This window comes from Urocitellus parryii, chromosome 11 (genome assembly GCF_045843805.1).
Source record: "Urocitellus parryii isolate mUroPar1 chromosome 11, mUroPar1.hap1, whole genome shotgun sequence".
Taxonomy (NCBI): Eukaryota; Metazoa; Chordata; class Mammalia; order Rodentia; family Sciuridae; genus Urocitellus; species Urocitellus parryii.
The window spans coordinates 2567409-2591616 of NC_135541.1; the positions used below are offsets into that span (position 1 = coordinate 2567409).

At 58.5% G+C, this 24208-nt stretch overlaps 1 protein-coding gene across 1 annotated transcript in view; it reads left to right on the forward strand.

The window, feature by feature from the left end:
• Ajap1 (adherens junctions associated protein 1) overlaps positions 1 to 23870 on the forward strand; it is a 93162-nt gene extending 69292 nt beyond the window's left edge. The window contains exons 3-6 of the mRNA XM_026386140.2: positions 14553 to 14640; positions 16701 to 16943; positions 18680 to 18810; positions 23459 to 23870. Of these exons, the coding sequence (XP_026241925.1) occupies positions 14553 to 14640; positions 16701 to 16943; positions 18680 to 18752 (404 nt within the window). The 3' untranslated portion in view covers positions 18753 to 18810; positions 23459 to 23870. The remainder of the gene's footprint in view (positions 1 to 14552; positions 14641 to 16700; positions 16944 to 18679; positions 18811 to 23458) is intronic.
• The last annotated feature ends 338 nt before the right edge of the window (positions 23871 to 24208 follow it).

Consider the following 24208-nt stretch of genomic DNA (forward strand, 5'->3'; position numbering starts at 1 on the left):
GGACGCTTTTCTGTATCCCAAACTCACAGGAACTGCTGGCCTCTGATCTTCCAGCCTGAGCGTGAATCACTTTTGTGTTTCAGTCTGTCCTCTGGCGGGTCCCAGTCTGGGGTCTTGAAGGGCCTCCTTGGAAACGAGGGTCAGGATGTCATGGGGGGGGGGCGCCTGAGCATCAGGGGGTGTTTCCTGTTTGGTTCTTTCTCCGTCATGGTTGCCCCTCCCTGGGCGTCCCACCCCTCCATCCTCCTCCCTGCTGCCGCCACCCCGTCCCAGCCTGGAGCCTGCCATTCTGGGGACACTGCCCCTGGCCGCCATGTCCTGGGCCTTTCACGTCAGGACTTGCAGCAGCTGGCCTGGTGCGGGGGCTGGCCTGGGAGTGGGCAGTGGGGGCACAGCGATTCTCACCACATGCCCCTCCCTGAGGCCCTGAGCACAGCTGGACACACTGCCCACTGCTACCAGGTGGGCAAAGGGCCATCAGAGGGCACCCAGGGACAATGGGAAGGGAGGGGCCTGGGGCCTTTCAGAGGCCTATTTATCTGTTTGCTGGTTTCTGTAGGATGGCTGTTGCCCTTACGCTCTGCCCCGCCTGGAAGCCCTCACGGAACCCTCAGGGAACCCGCGGGAAGCTGTGCTGGCTCAGCGTGGCCCACTCCGCCCACCCCAGATCTCTGGTGGCTGCAGTGTGGGTGGATGTGTCCCTCCTGTGCTCTGCTGGCATTGCCTGTGGGCTCAAGGCCGAGGCCCGCAGCTGGCCTCCTGGCCGCTCTGGGTGTGCTCAGGGCAACTGGACCCTGCACCCTCCAGGTCTGCCTCTGGCTCTGGAGGAGAGTGTGGTGACATGGGGCAGAAGTCCTCGAGGACACCCGTGGAACCCTGGGGGGGGCCTTGGTTCAGGACTTGGCGGATGGTGACAAGTCCGGAACCCCGAGGTGGGGTTTTTGTGGTGGGGAAGAGGTTGTGGTCCACTCTGAATACGGCACGGACAGCTGGGGCTTCCCCAGGAGCAGGGGATTCAGTGGTTGAACAGGACCAAAGAGGAGGTGTTGTAAGCAGGCGCTCTGGGGAAGCTGAAGTGCAGGGCTCTTGCTAAAGGCTGGACGGGGTGCCCAGACACCTCCCAGGGGGACTAAAGGCTGGTCAGGGTGCCCAGACACCTCCCAGGGGGACTAAAGGCTGGACGGGGTGCCCAGACACCTCCCAGGGGGACTAAAGGCTGGTCAGGGTGCCCAGACACCTCCCAGGGGGACTAAAGGCTGGACAGGGTGTCCAGACACCTCCCAGGGGGACTAAAGGCTGGACGGGGTGCCCAGACACCTCCCAGGGGGATTAAAGGCTGGACGGGGTGCCCAGACACCTCCTAGAGGGACTAAAGGCTGTACGGAGTGCCCAGACACCTCCCAGGGGGACTAAAGGCTGGACAGGGTGTCCAGACACCTCCCAGGGGGACTAAAGGCTGGACAGGGTGTCCAGACACCTCCCAGGGGGACTAAAGGCTGGACGGGGTGCCCAGACACCTCCCAGGGGGACTAAAGGCTGTACGGGGTGCCCAGACACCTCCCAGGGGGACTAAAGGCTGGACGGGGTGCCCAGACACCTCCCAGGGGGACTAAAGGCTGGACAGGGTGTCCAGACACCTCCCAGGGGGACTAAAGGCTGGACGGGGTGCCCAGACACCTCCCAGGGGGACTAAAGGCTGGACAGGGTGTCCAGACACCTCCCAGGGGGACTAAAGGCTGGACAGGGTGTCCAGACACCTCCCAGGGGGACTAAAGGCTGGACGGGGTGCCCAGACACCTCCCAGGGGGACTAAAGGCTGGACGGGGTGCCCAGACACCTCCCAGGGGGACTAAAGGCTGGTCAGGGTGCCCAGACACCTCCCAGGGGGACTAAAGGCTGGACGGGGTGCCCAGACACCTCCCAGGGGGACTAAAGGCTGGACGGGGTGCCCAGACATCTCCCAGGGGGACTAAAGGCTGGTCAGGGTGCCCAGACACCTCCCAGGGGGACTAAAGGCTGGTCAGGGTGCCCAGACACCTCCCAGGGGGACTAAAGGCTGGTCAGGGTGCCCAGACACCTCCCAGGGGGACTAAAGGCTGGTCAGGGTGCCCAGACACCTCCCAGGGGGACTGGAGGGTGGGGAACCTGATCCGATATGGGGGTGGGGTCTCGCCTACCTGGCATGGTTCTTGGCAAGTCTGGGTTTTTGGGTGCACAGATGGGCCCAGGAGGAGTCTCGGAGCCTGACTCATGTTTGGTCAGAGACCCTGTCACTGATGGATTGGGTTGCTGCATCCGAGGCCTGGTGTCCCTGAATGTGGAGTCAGAGCATGGCTTCTAATTCCTGCCTGGGCTTCACACCAGGAGAGGCAGCCCAGGGAGGCCTGGAGCTCATTATCTCATTGGTTGCCGTCTTAACCATGTTCCATGTCTGTTACAAACTCACCTGAAGCCAGGTGAATTGTGAAGGACACAGGTGCATTTAGCTCAGGATTCTGGGGGCTGGAAGTCCAAGTGCAGGGCTGCATCTGGCCAGGGCCTCCCACTGCCCCCTAGCAGGCGAGGGTGTCCTGTGGTAGGCGGAGCCAGTGTCCTATAGCTCAGGCCTTGTCCTTACAAAGCCACTGATGCCATCGGGGAGTCCCTACCTTATGACCTCATCTACACCTAATGACCTCCCAGAGCCCCCCCCCCCAATGCCACCAGCATGTGAATCTGGAGATTTAGCCTCCAACACGTGGACTTTGGGGACACAGTCCACCATGGAAGTCACTGTCCCAACTCTACCTGTGACCCCCAGGAGGTGAGAGGAGGGATCTTCTCACTGCCGTTGCCAAGGCTCCTGGCACTTGGCCAGGTCAGGGAATCCCTTGTCCCTCCCTTTGTATGTGCTGACCGTGAGGGTCATGCTTCAATCTGCTCCTCTCAGAGGGGGCTGCTGGGCAGCCTGTCCACCCTGCACCAGGATCAAAAGTTGGTGACAGGCTTAAGCCTCAGGGAGGCAGCGTCCTGTGTTCTGGGTTCCCCTGCGTCATTGGTGTCAAGGAAACAGCAAGATTTTAGAAAGTGCCCCAAACAAAAAGAGGAGACAGCCCCTGACTGGCCACTGAGTACCGTGGGCTTCCGAGGCCTGAGGCCTGAGGCCTTCTGTTTGATTAGACCCAGTTTGCAGGGTCTGCTCCGGGCCACCACCAGGACAATCACGTCCACCTGAGCCTCTAGCCTCTGTGGAGACTCCACCAAGATCACAACCAAGGCCGGAGCCACTCTGAGCTCACACTTAGTGTGGGCTTCCACTCTGGACAGCTTCCCACCAGGGCATCTCCTGCCCACCAGAGCTGGCACCGGGCACTGTCTGCACAAGGGGACCAGTGAGATCACACGCCATGGGTCTGAGAGGGAGGCAGAGCCTGGCGTGGGAGGCTGAGCCTCACCGCTTTTCAGGCACTGATTTGCTATTTATGGGCTAAATGTAGCCCCTAGGGACAGGGTGCTGGCTCTGCTGGACAGGTGCTGGCTCTGCAGCTGACAGGTGGACCCAGAGCTCTCCTGCCAGGCCCAGGCCGTCAAGCAGGGGTGCCATGACCACAGGAGGTCCTCTGCTGTCCAAGCGTGGGACGCTCTTGCCCTGCCCTCTGTGGCACGGGGTGAGGCTGGCTGTCCTGCACACACCTATGGAGCACGTTCAAGTGCTGCTGGGGCTTAAGTGAGAGAAGTGGGTCATCCCCACGTGGCTGCTGGATGCAGGTCCAAGCCCCGGCCGCTCTGCTCTTAAACCAGATGAGCCATACGTCCAGCCCGTGTGTGCTCAGGACAGGAAGGTGCCCAGAAGTTTAGAGTCTAATCCTCTCTCGCTGAGGGCTCTGGGGTTCCCTTGGGACCCGCTGACCTTTCTGTTCCAGGAAGATGCTGCCTGTCAAGGACCTTCCTGATCCCCCCTCTACCCCGCCTTGGGAAGCAGGGCCGGCCAGGGGAGCATCTCCCTGAACCCCACCAGCTGCCAGGCACCAGCTGACCCTTGGGAGTCAGAGGAGCAGTGCCCGGGCTGGCTTCTGTTCATGACCCATTTTCAAGTCCATTTCTTTGAGCTCAGAAATGCCAAGCATTTCCCTGTGTCCCACGAAGGGTGGTCTGGCCAGCTGCACCCTCGGGAGGCCTGTGGTCATGCAGAGGGAGAGGCCCAGGATAAGGTTTCCCGGCCCCTACAGTCACCCCACACCACAGTGCCCACCCGAATTCTGGGGTCCTCTAGGGCAGGGTCACAAACTTTTTCTTCAGGGGTCAGATGAGTGTTCTAGGCTGGTGGCCGAGTGATCTGGGAAACCGCTGAGCTCCACCCTGCGGCAGGGGCTGCAGGAATAGCACGGAAATGAAAGAGCAGGGCCGAGTTCCAATAAAACTTTATCAACAACCTCAGGTAGTGGGCCAGCCCTCAGGCCTCTCAGGGCCACCATCATAATGGGCATTTCATCACCTCCTTGGAGGACATGGGGGTGTGACTCTAAAAACCAGCCCCAGGGCCACCCTGGGGGACACAGCTGCCCCATGAGGACCCCCATGCATCACGGGGTGCAGAGCTGAAGGTCAACATGTCTCCTGAGCAGATGCCCGCCCTGTCCTTTATGTGCAAATGAGAAAACCCAGCCCAGCAGATGCGCCATCTTCCCAGGGCTGTAGGGACAAACGTCCACTAACGGGGGACTGAAGATACCGGGCCTTTATCTTCTCACAAGGTGTCGCGGGGCCAGCCTCCCTCTGTAGGCTCCAGGGGAGGATCCTTCCAGCCTCGACCAGATTCGGGCGGCCTCTGGCTTTCCTTGGCTTGTGGCCGCAGGACCCCAGAGGTGACGTCCATCGCCGTGTGTTCTTTTCCTCTGTGTCTCTGTCCTCTCCTCTTTGGTCCCTTGTAAGGACACCAGCCATTGGGTCTCGGACCCACTCTAAATCCAGGATGCTCTCATCTCGAGATCCTTAAGTAGTTAAGTCTGCCAGATAAGGCGCATCTGGAAGGTTCTAGGTGGACGTGGGTTCTGGGGTGCACCACTCAATCAGTCCACCCCAGCAAAGCTCAGCCGCTTGTCCACGGGCTCGACCCCCAGGTGCCAGAGAAGTGTGTGTGTTCAGAGCCGGGCTCCGGCCTTGGCAAACAGGTGAGGGCTCTGGCCTCCTGGGAGGGTCTCCTGAGGTGCCTTGGGAGAGCTTCTCAGCCTGGAGGGCAGAGCCTTCCGTCAGTCGACGGGTCCCCAAGGTCCTCCTGCCCGCCACGTCCCTCCCCTCACTGTGCCCCCAGGCCAGGCCCCTCCCTCAGGCGGAGCGGCAGCTCCAGCTGCAGTTTGGCCCCCAGGGACGGTGCTGAGGAGTGGCAGTGGCTCGGTGGCTTCTCCAGGCTCGGAGCTGGCTGCCATGTGGTCTTTCTGCCAAGACGGTCCCAGCTCTCTGTGTTCCTGGCTGTGACGCTGCTCAGAGACGTCTCCCTGTTAGAGCGCTCCTGACGTGGCCAACCCACAGACAACAGTCCTAGCTGAGCCTGGAGTCGGGACTGTGAGTGCCCGTGGCCAGCACCAGGCCTACGCGATCCCCGGGTCTCTCTCGGACAGGCTACCACGGCCTCGGGGAGAAAGGACCACCTTCTCCAGGGGACTGTGCAGGGAGGAGTGAGGAGCCGGGCTCTGCAGGGGCCTGCTTGGGTTTGAGTCTCCCACGAGCTGTGTCTTATGTGCAGAAAAAGATCAATCTGCCCTAAAATGTCCTTGCTCCAGGCTCCGGGGAGGCTGTCCTGCATGGTAAGGTCTCTGTTTACCTGGGAGCCTCGGGCCAGGCCAGATAAAGGCCTTAGGCCTTGTAGATCCAGGTGGCCTGTGGAGGGCTGGATGCCTAGGTCAGCCGTGCAGGTCTCAACCATCTCTGCATGTTAATCCCCAACAGCTGTGGCCACCCAGGCTCAGGTGAGCATGGGTCATTAGCCATATCCCCTGCGGGTTGTCAGCGCTGCCCACAGCCCTCTGGAGGGCCATCAGAGCTTGCCCCGGCTCTCTCCTGGACCCAGCCCCATGCTCTTCTTCCCACGGCTGAATCTCATCTGTGTCCTCCAACTGCAAGAAGCTAGAATTCCGGGCTCCGTGGCTTTTCTAAGCTCTGCACGCGCCTCCAGCAGTGCCTGGCCTGCGTTCTGCGCTGGGCCACCTTGAGGAGGTCCCTGTGGCCCTCCCCGTGGTCTGCAGCCCCTGGTGGTGGGGACACCTGGCCCTGTGCCCTGAAGTCAGGGTCACTTTAGCTGCAGGAAGCCACTCTCCTGCGGCCTTTCCCACCCTGCTCAGAAAGGAAGGCCTGGAGCAGAAAGGAGTGTGAAGGGCAGGGGGCAAGAGAGCGCTCAGATTTTGCAGGTTGAGGCCACAGAAGGTGCGAACAAGGGACACCCCTGACCCTGTTACCGGAGGCTGCTCGGCCTCGGCGTGCTGACGGCGGCGCCCTTCCCTGGGCTGGTCTTGCGCTCTGAAGGCTGCTCACCAGCCTCTTTGGCCTCGACCCACTGGATGCCGGCAGAACCACCCCAGCCCCAGTTCTGAATACCAAGTGTCTCCAGGCACGGCCTCAGGAGCCCCCAGTGAGGCCAGGGCTCCAGCTGGCCCTGGTTCTTGGTGGGTGGTCCCCCAAGGTCCCCTCTCGCTGGGCGGTTGTGACGCAGACTGCCCCATGAGATGTCAGCGCAGCCTCCCTCAGCGGTGCCTCCTCCCTGGGAGGGACCCTGTCCTCAGCTGGAGGGACCTCTGAGGAGTGGAGGCTAGTCCAGGCTTGAAGCACCCCCTAGCTGGGGTCACCCTCTGTGGTCAGTTCTGTGAGTCCACTTGGCTGGGCTGAAGGACTCTGAGATCACTGTAAACAGTATTTCTGGGAGAGATGGGCCCTTGCACCAGTGGACTGAACACAGACCCCCTCCCCAGGCCGGGTGGGCATCGTTGGGTCAGTTGAAGACTCAGGCAGAGGAGGAAGGGACGTTCTCTGCCTGAGCTGGGACGCCCACATTCTCCTGCCTGTGGACTTCAAAGGTCTTGCTTCCCGGGTCTTCAGACTCTGGGACTCACAGCAGTGTCCACTCTCCTCCTGGGCCTGGGCTTCACACCATCAGATGCCTCCTTCTTAGCTCTTGTGACGGGACCAAACCACACGCTGGCTTTCCTGGCTCTCTAGCTTGCCGATGGCACATACGGGACCTCTTGGCTCCTGGAACCCCGAGAGCCAATGCCCTCCGTAAGTCTCCTTTTAAACGTAAATCTGCATATTTGACGTAATATAATATTGTGCATCTCCTGCTTGTTGGGCGTCTCTGGAGAAGTGTGACGAATAGACTTAGCCCTGGGAAGCCTCTGCCAGGTAACTCAAAAAAACAGCACACTTTTTGGTGTTCCTGCCATAGAAGCCAGTGGCCTTAATTTTCCTTGAAAACTTCAAAATTGGCATTTTGGGGGTCCACGGCGTCACCTCTCGCCTATCAAACTCCACCTTGCAAGATGGAGAGCCTGGCACTGAGTGACTGGGGGTCTTTGTTCCCATCACTCAGGCAAGTGAGACCCTGTGTTGTAAAATAAGCTGCCAGAAGCACAGAACTGTCATCCATTTACCTTGGCAAATTCCAGAGCCATTGCTCCCGCCTCCATCCAAGCGTGACAGCCAAATGTGCCACCTACCTCCTCCCGGGCTGGAAGGGAAAGCTCGCCGTGGCTTTGTTTTTGCAGTGGACGGTGGCCCGGGTTTGATCCGGCTCCTTTTAATAAGACCTCATTCAGGCCCAGAGATGGATGACGAACTTCCACATCAATCTTCGGGGCCTGATCTTATTACAATCCACCACAAATATAACCATAAAAGCCCTATTGATTGATGCAGAGCTTGGTAATCCATCTGTCCCCATCCATTATTCTGGGTATAATTTTTCATTATCAGGATGGCAGCTGATTCCCAGCACATTAGTATACAGTGGCAATTACCAGGAGCAGAAAGAGCCCCTAAATTAGCAGGAGCAATAACACCTGTCAGGAAGGGGAGCGAGATCCTCACACAGCGGGCTCCCGGCTCCAGGACCAGGTCTGCATGGCAAAGAGCTTCTCGATGGGATTCAGTGTCGACCTTGGAAGTGGAGAGGGGAGAGCTGGGTGCTTCTCCTCTCTTGGGACTGTGGCCAGCATGTGCCCTTCAGGTGACATCCCTGTCGGCCTCATCACAGCCCTCCTGAGAGCTGGCAGGAAGATGGCTCCCGAGCTGCCTGGCCAGGGTCAGGAGGCTTGGTGGACAGGTGTTCCTGCCTGTGTGATCCAGCGGCCTCCAGAGACTCACCAGAGTGTTCAAGGTGTGGATAGAGATGCCATGGGAAAGGGCAGCCCTGGGCACTTCCTCCTGAGGACAGGCCTGTGCAGAGCCGGAAAAGTCCTGTGGAGGGTCAGTGGGGTGGGGTCCTCTCCCAGGTAAGGATGCAGGAGCGGACACCTTTCCAAAAGGCAGCTCTTTTCAATGCCAATGCAAAACATTGAGGGGGAGGTATGGCTGAAATATCCGGAGGGTCAGTGAAGGGATTAGACTGGCCAATTTCTTCCTGAGTTGTCCGAAATCAAGAATCCTGTCCGTCTGAGTTCTGCCGGGGGCCGTCATGCGAAGCCGTCTGCTCTCAGGCTGCTTCACCAGGTCCAGCTCAGCGGGGTGAGGCCGCCACTGCCCCACGCTGTGGGCTGGCCCTAAGTTAAAGGCTGTCTTTGCAATCGTCTTGACAGCGGCCAGTGGAAATCCCAGCAGACAGTGGCCGGGTGGAGATGACCAGGAAGGTGCTCATCTTTCAAACCAAAAGGCGGCAATTTGAGTCTCAGTGTTAATCGATCATGGAAAGCAGATTTGTAGTTCTATTTGGTTTATAAGCAAGGCCACTGGGGCTCTTCGTCTGAACTGGGGTCTGGCGCTGGGGTCTGCTCTTGTTCACACAGTTTTACTGGACACAGCCACACCCGTTGGCTGACATGTGGTCGGTGGCCCACTCTGGCACCAGGACAGCAGCTGAGTAGCTGTGACAGCCTGCTGGGCTGGGCGTGGTGTGTGACTCGTGGGTTTGGAGTTCCCCCCAGGGAGGTCCCCCCAGGGTGGTGGCGTGAACCTCTAAGGGGTGGCCCATGGGAGGTCCTGCTTCACTGGGGACATGGGGCCTGTGGGGCCCTAACCTCTCTGCCCTGGCTCCCAAAGCCATCTGCCAGCACGTGTGTGCACCTCCCGTCACCATCTGCCGTGTGACCCAGCCTCCCAGACCTGAGCCCGGGCGGGGGCCATGACCTGGGGCCTCTGGGCTGGTCAGCTCTCTGCCTCTGTGAAAGGGCCTGAGATGAACCCGGCGTTGACAGGAGGGAAGCCTTACTTTGGCCACTGTCTTGGAGGTCTCCGTCCCAGCTGCCTGTCCCTCTCACTGTGGGAAGGTGGTGAGGCACAAGGTCACGTGAGGGCGTGGGCAGAGCCACCTCCTCCCCTGGTGGCAGCTGGAGGTACAGAGAGTGTGAGCTGAGGTCCCCACCGCTCCTTCAAGGGCACAGCCCAGCCCACTGATCTCCTTCCACCTGTCTCCACCTCTGAAGGTTCCTCCAGCTCCCCATAGAACCAACAGCCGGGCGCTAAGCCTTCTCCGCATGAGACCCTAAGATCTACACCAAGGCATGGCACCTTCCTGAGAAGGTCTAGAACAGGAGATCGGGGATTTGAATCCCAGCGGTGCTTCAACTAAACTTTCAAACTCTTTCAAAGATCCAAACCAAGAACAACCCAAACTGTGAGCTAAAAAAAACCCTTTTCTCTTTCTACAGTTAGCTGCTTCGGGTATTTGGTTGTAGTACTGCCAAGCTGACTAACACAGAGACCATATTTCCTGTAAAGTCTGAAATACTTACTGTCCGGTCCTTTACGACAAAGTTGTCTGGGATCCACATGAAGAAGTAAGGGACTCAACACCAATAAGGAAGTGGCTCCTGGCATTTAGAGAGGACCAAATGATTGGACAGATGATTCAGACAACAAACAACTTCTCACACCATGCTCAGTTCTCTGACTAGCAACCAGCATTCCAGATAGAGAAAGGGATGATGGATCCTTTAGGGTTTTCCATATTCCAAACTGCTTCCTGCCAATATTATTAGGATCATGTTTCCAAAAAACCCAGTCTTTCTCTGCCCTCCCTGACCATAGGTAGGGTCTGTAGGTTCTTCTCGTAGCTGTGGCGTTTTATGCAGGAACCGAGGACCGTCAAAGCCCAGGTGTGAGACTTAGAAACACAAAGCTGGGGTTTTTGCAAGCAAAGTACATGAGGAGTGTGCTTTATCTATACCAATTACAGACAAAGGTTGGCTGCGATGTGCTGGGCTGGGGTTTAGCTATTTGATTTTCTCAGTGACTCCAGAGCAGGCAACTGCCCTTCATCCTGGGTCTGCCAGGTGACCAGGAGAAAGTGCCCCTCCCTGTCCAGGCCTCGGCTCCTGGTTAGTCAGGCGGGTACGAACAGCACAGGAGGAGGCTGGGCCCGTGGCACCACTGTGTGGAGCTCAGCGTGGAGAAGCATCCACTCAAGAAGCAGAGCCGTTCATCATCGCGTTCGTCGTCCGGACTCTCTCCTCCGGCCATTAACCACACATTGCTTCCTCTAAATTTTAATTTGGGAAGTGCAAGGGAGAGAATTCACGTGGAAGGTGGGGGAAAGGCCCCCAGAACAAGCCGACGTTGGAAATACCGTCATCGTCTTTGCTCCTGTTCCCCTGGTTCTTTTTGGACTTCTCAGTTGTAAGTTTAATAACATGACATTCAGCGGCCGCTGCGAGATCCATGCTAGGTATTGTGCATGCCCAAGGAAGGGAGCAGGTATAAATCAGGAAGATTTGGTCCTTTATAAGGGGCCCCAGGTGCACACGGGCCTCTGGCAAAGAGCTGGGCTTCTGTTCCGAGTGGTCAGGAGCTGCTCCCCTCTCCTGCTCTTGGTTTCTTTGATTCCTCAGAAGAGGAAAATGGATGCCTTCCCAGCTCACCCCAGGAGATGGCAGGGAGTTAAACACTGAGGGTCCCGCTGCCTTTCTGAGAATTCCAGAGCCTTCCCCCCCCCCGAGACTCTACCCAACAAAGAGCTTCCTTAGCAATCAGAGGTCAAGATACCGAGGTTCCCTCTGTGGCCCAGGAGATGTTAGACGACGTGTGACGCACGCCATTCTCCCAGGGGTTGCTCTGTGCCTCTGGAGGGCTGGCCTCTCCGTCCATCCTGCAGCTCCCTGTGGCTCACCCTGCCCTCTTCGCTCTGGGCTCTGTATGTGTTCAGTGTTGGCAGAGAGTGTGGCAGCTCTAGACCAAGAAAGATCAAGTTCTTGTTGTGGGAACTGACCCCGAGCACGAGCTGGAGAAAGCACTCCTCAAGGGCCTCCCTCGCAGGAGAGGGCGGGGCTGTGCGTTTGCCTCCGCGAGGTAGAAGCTCCCCGGAAGGGAGAGGAGCGGCCTCTACGTGGAGACAAGAGGAGGGAGCCCACCAGCTGAGCACACCCTTGGGCTAACTGCAAGGGAATCAAGGTGGTGGGACACCTCTGCTCTCAGTGCGGCCGTGAAGCAGCAGATCCCACGGAACGGGAAGAAGTCGCACCAGCTTCCCCGATGGCTCTCCCTTCCGCAGGGTGATGACGGTGTCCACCTTTGTGACTCGTGCCAGGAATAAATGGGATAAGAACACACTGGACTGTTGCTATAGCTCATTGAGCATGTCTCTGACCATCAGTGCCTTTGCCTTCCTCATCACCACCATCGTCATCACTACCATCACCATCACAATGACGGTGACGATGATAATGTTGATGATGGTGGTGACAGGATGACACTGATGATGAAGATGATAGGGATGATGATGGGGACAGGAATGATGATGATATTAGTGAAATCACCATCTTTCTTTTCATCCTCATCACCTTCATCACCACCACCATCACCATCATCATCACTATAGTCATCATAATCATCACAAACAATATCACCATTGTTGTCATCACCACCATCATCATCATCACCATCACCACCACCACCATCATCATCACCACCACCACCATCACCACCACCACCATCACCATCATTATTATCATGATCACCACCATCACCATCATCCATCATCATCATCACCATCATCACCACCACCATCACCATCATCACCACCATCACCATCATCACCATCACCACCATCATCTTCACCATCATCACCACCATCATCATCATCACCATCACCATCACCGTCATCACCATCATCACCATCATCACCATCACCATCATCACCATCATCACCACCATCATCACCATCACCATCACCATCATCACCACTACCATCACCATCACCATCACCATCATCACCACCATCATCACCATTACCACCATCATCAGCAGCAGCATCACCATTACCATCAGCATCATCACCACCATAATCATCACCATCAGCACCACCATCATCACCATCATCATCACCATCATCATCACCATCACCATCATCATCACCATCACCACCACCATCACCATCATCACCACCATCATCATCACCATCACCACCATCATCACCACCATCATCATCACCATCATCACCATCACCACCATCACCATCATCACCATCAGCACCACCATCATCATCAACATCATCACTATCATCACCACCACCATCACCATCATCAGCACCACCATCATCATCATCCCATCCTCATTATCATCACCATCACATCATCATCACCATCACTACCACCATTGCTGTCACCATCATCACAGTCATCCTACCATCACCATAACCACAATGTCCCCAGCACGACACAGTTGCCATCCTTGCCTTCCCTTTCCACACGTCAGCCTACTCCTCATCCCAGGAAGCTCAGACACAGGATAGGCCCGTCCTCTTCCTGGCAGCATGGCTGTGTCCTGACGAGGCTGAGGGAGGGTGTGGACTGAGGGTAGGTGGACACTGAGCAGGCAACACCCTCCATGCTTGTCCCTTAAACGGCGTCCTTTCAACACTTCCTCTGCCCACAGGTCTCTGTCCGGTCTCAGGGAACCCGGTGGGGGAGCACTCACCTGGGTGTGGTGGAGCGTGGTGCCTGCAGTGTAGCTTAGCTTTCAGCCCCGCTGGCACACTGACCTGGCAGCCCTGGAGGGAGGGGAACTCACCCACCTGGAGGGTCACAGCAGGTGCCACAGATTGGGCACAGGTGTACGGAAGGCTGTGGGTCAGAACTAGCAGAGAATCCGGCAAGTGCCCAAGCAGCTGTTCCCTAGGAGTGGGCATCATGGCTGAGAGGGCCACCACTGGCACCGTGTGACACACCGAAGGTGCACAGCAAACAGATGGTGAGCGGGTGCGTGGCAGATGAATGAACTGCGCCCTGACACTCCAGCGTCAGCTGCTCGTTCCCTGGTGGTGCTTGTCCCGTGGGCTGGGAATGGGAATCCCTCCTGACAAACGGCAGTGGCCCCCACGGGGGGGGGGGGAGACAGGGCTCGTTTTCCGGTTGTGACAATTTTAATTATTTATCAACAATTTCCCACGCGAGATCGTTCTCGGCAGAGAGGTAACATCTGTCTGTGAGGCTCTCTGGGAGGCCACCAGAGAGATCTCGACACTCTGCCATCTGCCCCACAGGAACACGCACCTGTGCTCTCAGCCCCGCCCACCTGCTTGGTCAGGTGTGACAGGCAGCTCTCTGCAGAGTGGGCGCAGAGTGGGCGTTAAGATTGGGTGCCCCCTGGAGGCAGGGTGGGCACCCACAAGTTTGAGAACAGGGCAGATCAGCGGGTCAGGAGGGCAGGCCTTTGTCCTCCAGCTCCCCAGATGTAGGTCTAGCCAACCACAGAAGGACAGAGCCAGGGCGGTGGACCTTCAGATGGCCCTGGCCCAGCACTCGGACAGGAATGATCCTAGTGTCCATGTCCCAGGAAGGCTGTGACAGATGTGGTTAGGAAGGACGGGCCTGGGGTGGGGCCAGAGGCAGGAGCTGCTGCCAGCCTGCCCCTCTCCCTTGCCCCTGGCTCCTGTGGAGGGGCACTGGGAGGAGGGAGAGGGAAGCCCTGTCTTCAGGCATCTGCCTGCATGGTCAGCAGATAGCTCCTGGCCAGGCTCTGGCTGTCCTGCTGTTGAAGCAGCCTGTTCGTCTGTTCTGCTGAGCCCACTGCCCACCCGCCTTCCTTCCCCCACCAGAGAGAGGGACAGGCAGGGAGGGCAGACCATCTGTGTCAGGTCCTGGGCCACCCTGGCCTTTTCGGGGTTAGACCAAACCTGTCCTCACACCCCCCACCATGCTCATGGGTGCAGAATTCAGAAGCAGAACTCAGGTGCAAGGGGGGGCAGGAGGTCCTCCGGGAAGGTCTCCTTGGGGCCCTCCTGCAGCCAGTAACAGCAGCAGGCCAAGGACACAGCTGCCTGGGGCCAGTCCTGGCTCAGGGCCTGCGAGCCCAGGCCAGGAGCGTCCCTCCCTGACCCAGGCGGGAGCAGCCGGGCGGGAGCCCCAGCGCGGCCCTGACGCTGTCTCCTCCTCCAGGTTTGGCTGTGCATCAGATCATCACCATCACCGTCTCCCTCATCATGGTCATCGCTGCCCTCATCACAACTCTTGTCTTAAAAAATTGGTAAGGCCTGGAAATGGGGGGCTGCGGGGTCCCCAGGGAGGTGTGCACAGCGAGGCGCTGACCTGTCGACTCCGGCTCGGAGGTGCAGCCTCTGTGTCCTTTTCCCGTCTGGGGCAGGACGGTCCACGCAGCCTGGCCTGGGCCCATTGGCCGCCGGCTAGGCGGAGACTGCTCCATGACGTGGCCTTGCTGTGGCTTCCTTGGCAGCAGAAAGCCGCGGACTCAGCTTCCCTGGACACCTTTGCCCCCGCCCCAGCTCTGCTCCTGGATCCCTGTGCACCTGGGGGTGCCCCCAGCACAATTCCTACTTCATCACCCCCCAGGCCCTTCCCTGGAAAGGCAGGGACCACCCCACCTGCTCACGGTCTGGGTGGCCAGTGGCCGGCCAGCCTTGCCCAGCCCCTCCCCTGCCCTCTCGTGGCCACTGTTTCTGAAGCAGGTCACGCTTGGCCGCGGGCAGCCTGCCTTCACCTGTCCCTCCTGGAAAGTGGCCTACTTTGAGGCCGGCCTTACTGGGTACGCACTCCTGACACACTCCTGAGCCACCAGGGAGCTGCTGGGAGACCCTGCCGCCCACAGCCACCTGCAGCCGCCCACAGCCACCCGCAGCCACGGTGCCTCCAGCTAGCACTAGAGCTTCTGGTCCTCCGTGGAGCAGCTGGGGCCCAGGTCCGGCAGCCTGCAGACATGACGTGAAACAGACGGGGAGACACTGGAGCAGGAGAGCCAGGCACCTACTGGTGGGGTCTGACACAACCAGCAGCCCCTCCCAGATGCTGGCCTCCAGGCTGCCGCCTCCTGCAGCCAGCCCAGGGGCCCCACCTGTCTTCGGGGGCAGGAGACGAGGACAGCACAGGTTGTCCTGAAGCAGTGGAGCTTCTCAGGCAGGGCTGGCCCAGGCCGGGGTTAAAACCCCTGGATCAGATGGACGTCCAGCAGGACAAACCCCTCGGGCCCTCTTGGGAAGGGCATCATGCCTTCAAAGGAGACAGGGTGTAGCCCCTCTCTGTGGCAGGTGGCCCAGCTGTCCTCGCGGTTCGTAGACACCTGGTCTGCAGGAAGACGCCAGAGTCCTGGGAAAACCTCCCGGGGGCGAGGGGCCATGACCAGGGGGCGAGGGGCCATGACCAGGGAGCGAGGGCCATGACCAGGGGGCGAGGGCCGTGACCAGGGGCCTCCTCTGTGGCCTCGGCCCTGTGCTCGCCTTCTCCTTTGGGGTGGGGAGCCCACTGCAGGAGGCAGAGCCGGGGAGTGAGTGGGACTTCCAGAAGACAGGGTCCCCGCCCAGCGTGTCCCCTCACTTCACACGGGCTCTGGGGATAAAAGGGGGACACAGGGAGACAGACTCCACAGGGGTGTCCTTGGCTCCCCAAGCTACAGGAAGGTCCCCCAGCCACCCACTCAACCTCCTCGCAAACTTGTCCTTAAAGGGGCACGCAGGAGGCCACTGAGTGCCTTTGCAGTGCCTGCCTTCATGAACAAGGGCAGGAGTCCCCTGCTCACCCTCAGTGGCCTCTGCAAACCCCTGAGATCCAGGGAGGGGGATGAGGCCGAGGACGACAAGCCGGAGAGCCCCTGCAGACCCTGTCGGGGACGAAGGAGGCACCAGGCTCCTCTCTGGCTTGTGAATTGGTTGGGCTGAGGACGGGGAACCCCTCCTTATCAACTCTCTCTGGAGACTGTCACATGGTCCATCCCCGACTGGACCCCAGGGATCCCCCGCCATCTGGCCCCCCAGCAGCGAGCACCACCAGTTTGCATGCTGAGAGGTGCCTGTGGGACCTTGGTCCTTTGGCATCCTTCAGTAAGGCCTGCAGCCCCACCTCTCAGCCGACCAACCGCGCGCGCTCCGGAGCTAATGGCCATATTTAAAATTCAAATTTTATATTTTTAAAAAAGCGCTGATGGCTTGATTGTGGTTGATCTTTCTGAAGAGGCTGGGAATTACCATCTAATATTAAATGGCGTCTGCCTCGTGCCTGAGGGACGCTTCCACCCTGCTTCGAGAGAGCGGCGGGTGGGGCCCTGCCTGCCCCCCACCCGAGCCCTCTCTCTCCTAGCTGCGCCCAAAGCGGGAACACCCGGAGGAACAGCCACCAGCGCAAGACCAACCAGCAGGAGGAGAGCTGCCAGAACCTGACGGACTTCACCCCGGCCCGGGTGCCCAGCAGCATGGACATCTTCACGGCCTACAACGAGACGCTGCAGTGCTCCCACGAGTGTGTCCGGGCGTCCGTGCCCGTGTACACCGACGAGACGCTGCACCCCTCGGGGGAGTACAAGTCCACGTTCAACGGGAACCGGTAAGCTCAGTGTGGGCAGGTCCCACGCGCTGCTCCCGGGTCAGACCCTGGCGCTGGCTGTGGCCCCGCTGCAGCCCCTGGACAGGTCAGGTGGCCCTACAGACCACTGAGGGGCCAGCAACGCAGACAGCCACTTTGGCCAAACAGGAGGAAGGTGGTAGGTACCCATGGGCACGTCGCCTCCCCCAGGGAACAGCAGTGTGGTGGGAATCCCCAGGTGTGGCAGGGAAAGGAGCCGCGGGCTCCCCTGCGTTCTCTGCTACGTGGGGCAGGCAGTGCCCGTCACCCTGGGGTTCAAAGCCAGCCATGCAGCTGTCCCTCCTGAGGATGGACACGTTAGACTTGGCCCTGCCCAGAGTCAGGTCTCTGCGACCTGGCGGTAAGCATCAGCAGCACGTGGGGCAGAAAGACCAGATGCCAATCAGAGTCCAGACGCGGCTTATTGAATGCTCTTTTTATCAATCCCTCAAAGAAGACACCTCCTCCAGCCACCCCTGGGGTGTTGGAGAAACCCTGAGTCAGCTTCTCAAGGTTTGTCCAGAATTAAATTAAAATATCAATAAGCTATTTTTTTTAAGTGAGCAGCCCGCATGCATCATTTTGTAAATTTAAAAAGAAAAGTACCCAACAACTTACAGACCTCAGGGAGAAGGGAGCAGGCCCCAGACTGCCCTGAGGGTCCCCTCCCCACAGGGAGGGCAGCCAGGACCCGCCCCCAGCACTCCCGAGAGTTCACCCAGGAGCCTCACCTGGGGTGGCCTTGGGGAAAGGTGGAGAAGCCACCCGCCCTGTCTCTGACTTGCTTGGGGGCAGGGAGGCAGGGCCTTGGCTGCCAGGGCCACCTCTAGTGTCCGTGGTTCCGTGGGCTCCCGATGCTGCAGTGGGACTTGCTGAAGTAGCTTTGAGGCGCCCGGGTAGTCTCTCCTGAGGCGCCCTCCTCCCACCCAGGGGAGGACAGCCCTGCACAGAGGACCCAGAGCCACCGCTCTGAACCACTTTGCTCTCACACGTGGACATCTGGGGAGTTCTCTGGGGACACCCTGGCCTTCCAGGGGGCTGTGTTCACAAAGAACCAGCAGAGGGGTTTTCAGGCCGTCCCACCGAAAGCGCAAGCACTGGCTTGGCTGAGCCCTGGCCCAGCACCCAGGCTCCGGCCTCTGGGGAGGGGGCTTTGGGCAGGGGCTTTGGGCAGGGGCTTGTTTTTCCTGCTGTTCCCCTGCATGCTTGAGTCCAAGGGCGGGGTCAGCACAGCGGCACGCTCACGCCCTGCGTAGAGGCACGGCTGGAATAGGTTCTGCGTTTGGCCCACGGTGCTCTCTGCTGGAGGTCACTGGCCTTGGGACACAGCGGCCTGGGCTCCAAGGTGATGAAATCAGGAGCCACTGCCCAAGCCCCTCCTGGTCAGTGAGGCACGTCAAATCCCTGCCTCAGAGACACGGGCTGAGCTCTAGGCCCACCCCGGCAATTCCAAACTGAAATCTGGGCAGAGCCTGAGCGTGGGGTGCCAGCCTTCCAGCGCCACGCCAGAGTCTGCGCACACCTGGGCCTGTGTGCTGCAGCCCTCCAGGCCGGAAGGAAGTGTCTGTGGGTGAGGGTAGAACTCTCCCTGCCCCGAGAGGGGCCGTCCCTTCCCGAGCCAGGCCAGAGGCCCCTTACCCGTGGCTTCTCGGGATCCTCCTGGGGACACAGCATCCGTCCGTCCGTAAAGGACACTCACACCCACCCCTGTCCCGCAGGTCCTCCTCTGCTGACCGGCACCTCATCCCTGTGGCCTTTGTGTCTGAGAAGTGGTTTGAGATCTCCTGCTGACTGGCGGAAGGCTTTTTTACCTCCTGGGGGCAGGGCGGACGCCACGTGTCTGCTTCAGGTTTGTTCCTCTCTTGGCGTGTTCTCCCCTCCCCCCTCCCGGCCACCCTCTCCCTGTCGTACTTTGGGGTAATTGGGGGTCCTTTTCCCGGGAGTGGCTTTCCCATGAGTGCAAACCCACCTGCTGTCAGGTTCCCACCCACAGGGCGTCTCTAAGTGCTTTGTGGGTAGGTCCTGGGTCCCCAGGAGCAGCCCAGACCGGGGCAGGCTCCCGGAGCAAGGTGGCTTGTGTCTCTCCAGCTGTCCTAAGAGGGCCACCCAAGCAGGCCTGTGTGGCAGGGAAACCAGCTCTGCCGGTTCTCGGTTCCCGTTTTCCCCAACAGGAAGAGATGAGGGCCACCGCGGGTGGGCAGGCCTGGCACCCCCCGGCACACAACTTCACGTGGGAGAGGGCGGGAGGCGGAATTAAAATACAATTTTGAAATATAAAAATGAGAGATAAGAAAGAGCATGATAAAGAAAGAAAGTGAAGAGTTGAGGCGTCTACTAATTTGAAGCCAGGGACTAGCACCAAACCAGGGTGAGTCTTCCACGCTCTGCTGGGTAGGGACATTTCGTTGGCTTTCAGCGATATTACCGTGGATGCTGACGTTAAATTGCTTTCTTCTGTCTGGATCTCTGAGCCCCGCGGGGCTGCCGGGGAGAGAGTGTCCACAGGCACAGGCCACAGGCGTGCACCCAGCCAGGGGGTTTGCTTTGTTCTGCTGTGTTCTCTGCGATGCCAGGCTTGCTGGGCACCCTCACCCGCCCTCTGCACACGCTCGCTCCTCCAGACCAGGCCTCAGTGCCTTCCAAGAGGAGGAGCCTGTTCCCAGGAGCCGCTGCCTCGCACTTGACAGCCATCTCTGTGCTTGTCCCTCACCTTTCCCATGAGACACAGTGGGAAAGGCGGTGGCCAGAGTGAGGCCAAGAGCCCCCAGGCCCCAGGCTTGGGCTCTCACCACTGGGCTGGGCCGAGGGGCGGCTGCAGGCAGAGCAGGAGTGGAGCGGTGGTTCCCAATCCAGTGCTCATGAAGCCCAGATCGAGTCTCCAGCCCTGGCTCCCGGTCCTGAAGCCAGACGGCTCTGCCCACAGGCCAGCAGAGTGACCAGATCAGACTGAAACAAGCCGCCTGCACAGGGCGGGCGGCCGCCCAGCCCCACGTCAGGCAGCACTCGGGCACGCGCGTCCTCTGAAGCGTGGGCCTTTGTCCGCTCAACGTGCCTCCCCTCGTTGGGGCTGCAGGAGGCGCCCTTTGGTGACCCGACCAAGCTAGCGACAGGGCGCTGCTCATTGGCAGTGGAGGCCCCGGCACCCTGGTGAGGTATCATCAGCAGGTGCCAGGGCCAGGTGGGCACCAGCGTCCCTCGCAGCTGGAAGGTGGCTTGGATGGACATGCTGGGCATGCAGGTGGCAGGCCTCGCTCTGCTCCCCTCTGCCCTCAGACTGCAGGCCACACTCCTCTGCTCCGGGTGGCCTTCTCAGGGTAAGGCTCCCTGATCTGTGTGCTCCGACAGCACCCCACTCCTGGGCACAAGGACTCCCTGCTCCTCCCAGCAGTCCCACTCTCAGGGGGGAAACGGAGGCAGAGGGAGGCTAAGTGCCTTGGCCAGGGTCAGTCAGGTTGTCAGTGCAGGGACAGGATCACCCCTGGCTGCCTGTTCCAGGGCTGCTCCCTGCCCACCCGTCCAAAGGCCCTGCTTCCCAAGCCCCCTGCAGGATGACCAAACCCTCCCACTGGCAGGGGCCTCTGGCCAAATCAGGGACTGGGGCTCCACAGGCCCAGCCCTGCAGGCGGAGACCAGCTCCTGAGCATCCAGAGGCCTGACCTGGGGCACTTCCTGTGTCCAGGAGCAAGCAGCCACAGCACACCACTTTTACAAAAACACAAAATTGAGGGGATGGAGCGGACTTGTACTTACTCCTCTATTCTAGAAACCCCTCCACAGGGATCAGCTGTCTCCCCAACCTGGCTGTCCCCTCCCAGCACCACCAACAGCGCTGGTGATCTCTCTTGGCACAGAGGGCATGAGATGGGGTGCCCCCGACAGGCCCCTGGGCACCCGCTTCCCCACTCTGCCCCAGGAGCTGTTTCAGGACTCCCCCCCCACTGACACAAAGGATGTCCCTGTACCAGCATCTTGAGCCCCTCCCTGGGGGTCTTGGAGGGGACATCATTGAGTTGAGAATGCCAGGCGCCCTGGAGACTCCATCTGAGTTGGCTGAGCTCAGCCACCGCGTCAGCCACCACAAAGGCCTCGTTTGCTCCTGGTGACTCTCTGTGGACGTGGACAGGGAGGGCTGTGCAGGCACCTTGTTAGTCCTGGATGAATGCCTAAAGGTCCCATCTCTGCATGGCAACAGATCCCATCTCTATTTGGTGACGAACCATTCACCTCTCGCTGGGATGAATGTGTTGAGATTCTAAAAACCCACAAGTATCTGGGCATGAGCATGGAGCAGAGAACAGCCAGAGGGGCCTCTCGGATTTGCTGGGCTACTTACTGTCCCTTAAACAAACAGCCATTAATACTAGAGCATTAAATTAGGTTTTAAGAGCCGGTGCAGGTACTCACCTCTTGCGTAGCCATTAAGACACTCTGAATGCATCTCTAGTGGCGAGGTGGCCGTTTGCAATCCTCATACCAGTCCTCACTTTCTCTCTCTCTCTCTCTCTCTCTCTCTCTCTCTCTCTCACACACACACACACACACACACACACACACACACACACAGGGGACCCAGCTGTGCCCTCCAGGCGGGTTGTCTGCAGCACTGAGGCTCGTGGGCAGACGTGGCCCACTTCCCTGGGCTTAGCCCCTGGTAGGCTCCAGATGATTCTTGCCTCATACCTCTTCTGCAGTGGGGCAGATAGTTCTGGACACAGAGGAATGTGCCTGGCCTTCCTTGTTCCATGGAAGGGACCTTAGACCCACACCTGTCACTGGCCTGTGGGCTCTATCCTGCCATTTGTCCCAGACCAGGTAAACTTGACAACACCTCATTAGAGTTCCTCCATCTCTTCCCATTTGCCAAAGCTACTTCATCTTAAATGTAGCCTCAAAAGCCATAAGGGCTCTTGAATCTGGAGCAAGTGAGAAATAAATCACTGTTTTATTATTTTCAAAAACACATTGAAGGCGTTGCAAATAAAAAAGTAAGAAATGCACCTGAGCCTTCCCACATTATTATTTTTTTTTATTTTTAAAAAATGCGTTGATAGAGAATCTAGCTTTTGTAATTCCAAGGAACACTTTCTTTTAAAGCAACAGCCGGGGCCTTCTGGACACTGTTCTCTCTGGAGTCCAGCACTAAGAACACCCTGGGGGGTGGGGGAGAAACCGACCAGTGGCTACTGGGCCCCGAGGGGACCTGGCTGCAGGCAGCTTGTTCTCTGTTTTACAAAAGCAGATGCTAAGCATCAAACCCGGGAGCCCCAGGGACATTCACAGCCCAAGTCTCCTTCCAGGCAGCAGAGGGCAGAAGTCACCCCAGATCTTGCTCCCGGGGATGGTGACGCACCAGCTTCTCTGCCTTCTCCCAACTTTTTCCAGTCTGGGGGTCCAGGGCCACCTCCTGCATCTTTTCCACCAACCTGGGCTCCGCCTCCTTCTCCAGGCTTAGTGCCCCTGAGGCTTTTGTACTGAGACTTTGGAACAGAAAAATCCCAGCACTCCCCCCGGGCCAAAGTTGAAGCAGCAGGATTGGTCAGGAACTGAGGGCATGCCTGCAGGTGCCCTGGCAGCCTGGGCTCCCCCCTCCTTGGCCTGATGCTAGTACCTGTCCCCGCTTGCAGGGGACCCCCCACACCTGCAAGGAGCCAACACTGGTCTTCAAATGGCCATGACAGATGCAGGGTCGAAGCCACCTCTCTCTTCTCTCTAAATTTACCTGGAGACACTGCAGTGGAGAGAGATGCTGTCCAGCGGCTATCACCAATGTCCATCTCCCCGGGCCCCTCCCAGCCCTGGGTACCGGTCTGCTGACCTTCTGTGAACATGAAGATTCCAGGTCCCTCACATGAGTTGGAATCATGCAATATATATATTTTTAACTTTCAAAAAGAGTTCAGGTGAAGGAAGGCCTGCCAGAGGCACAGCTCTCTGTGTTAAATCACTTCATTTTTTTGAAACCCCTCCCTCTCCCAAATCTTGTAAATACGAAGGAGAGGGTAGGGGACCCCAACAGAGCAAGCCTCCAAGAGAGTGCTGGACTGAAGGGGACACCAGACCACGGCAGGGGGACAGTCCACAGGGCTGAGTGGCCTCTGCACTGTAGGCCGCATGGAGCTGCCCATGTGTGGCTGGGAGGTAGCAGGCTGGGTGAGGGCCGCCATTAACCTCGGCTCCCTGGTCAGAGCTGGACGGGGAGTGGCCGAGGGGTGGGTGCACCCAGGCCTGGGAGGAGGTGGGCCCAGGCCCTCTTAGGAAGCAGGCCTGCGTGGACGGCAGCAGCTGACACCAGCGTGGGGCACGTGTCACGGCCCCAGGGCTCCCAGCCTTTGCTCCCATTCCTGGTGGCTGACTTCAAGAGAACCTTGGGGTTCTGTGGCCACCCCGGGTGACTGTGGACGGACCAGAGCCCCTGGGCAGGGTGTGTGGCGGGGTCCCCTGGGCCTCCTGTGTCTGGGCCTGCTGCCACTTAACCTCTCTGTGTTCTTCCCACCCAGGATTCCGTTGGCGAACCTGTAAAAACAAAACAAACAAAAACACAAAACCTAAAACTAAACTCTCCGAGGGGGAGGTCCCGCACCTCCCACTTCTGTTTGCCGGTGGGAAAAGCCGCAGCAGGATGCTCTAGGCCAAATCTATTTTTGTAAAAATTGCTCACGCCTATGGGTGACTGCCTTCTTCCAGAGTTTTCTTTGGAGAACAGAAAGAAGAAATGCAAGAAGGGGGACCGGAGACAGAGGGAGGCCAAGAGGAAAGGACAGGAGGCCACCAAAGCCTGGGATTTGTACCACGATTCTGAACCTGTGCCAATAATACCATTATGTGCCATGTACTGACCGAGAGCCTCGGCCCAGAGCAGGAGCCGAGCAGATCACGTGTCGAAATCTTACAGAAAACAGGGGTGGGGTTCTCTTCCGATAGAGTCACTATTTCTGGTTAATATACATATATAAATATATAAATACCAACAGACACACACACACACACGCACACACAAACACACACACACTTTTTTTGTACTGTAGCAATTTTTGAAGACCTTCAATGTTCCTTTTTAAAAAAATTTGTGTTATAGGTTACAAAATCCAATTTATTTAACATGCTTAGTACGAACAGAATAAACTGGTATTTTCTACTCTGGCAACCTCACACGCATAGCGCGTACACACACACACACACCCCTGCACACACACTCACACACGCATATATACGCCTATATTGGAAATACAGTTCCACAGGTGAGCATA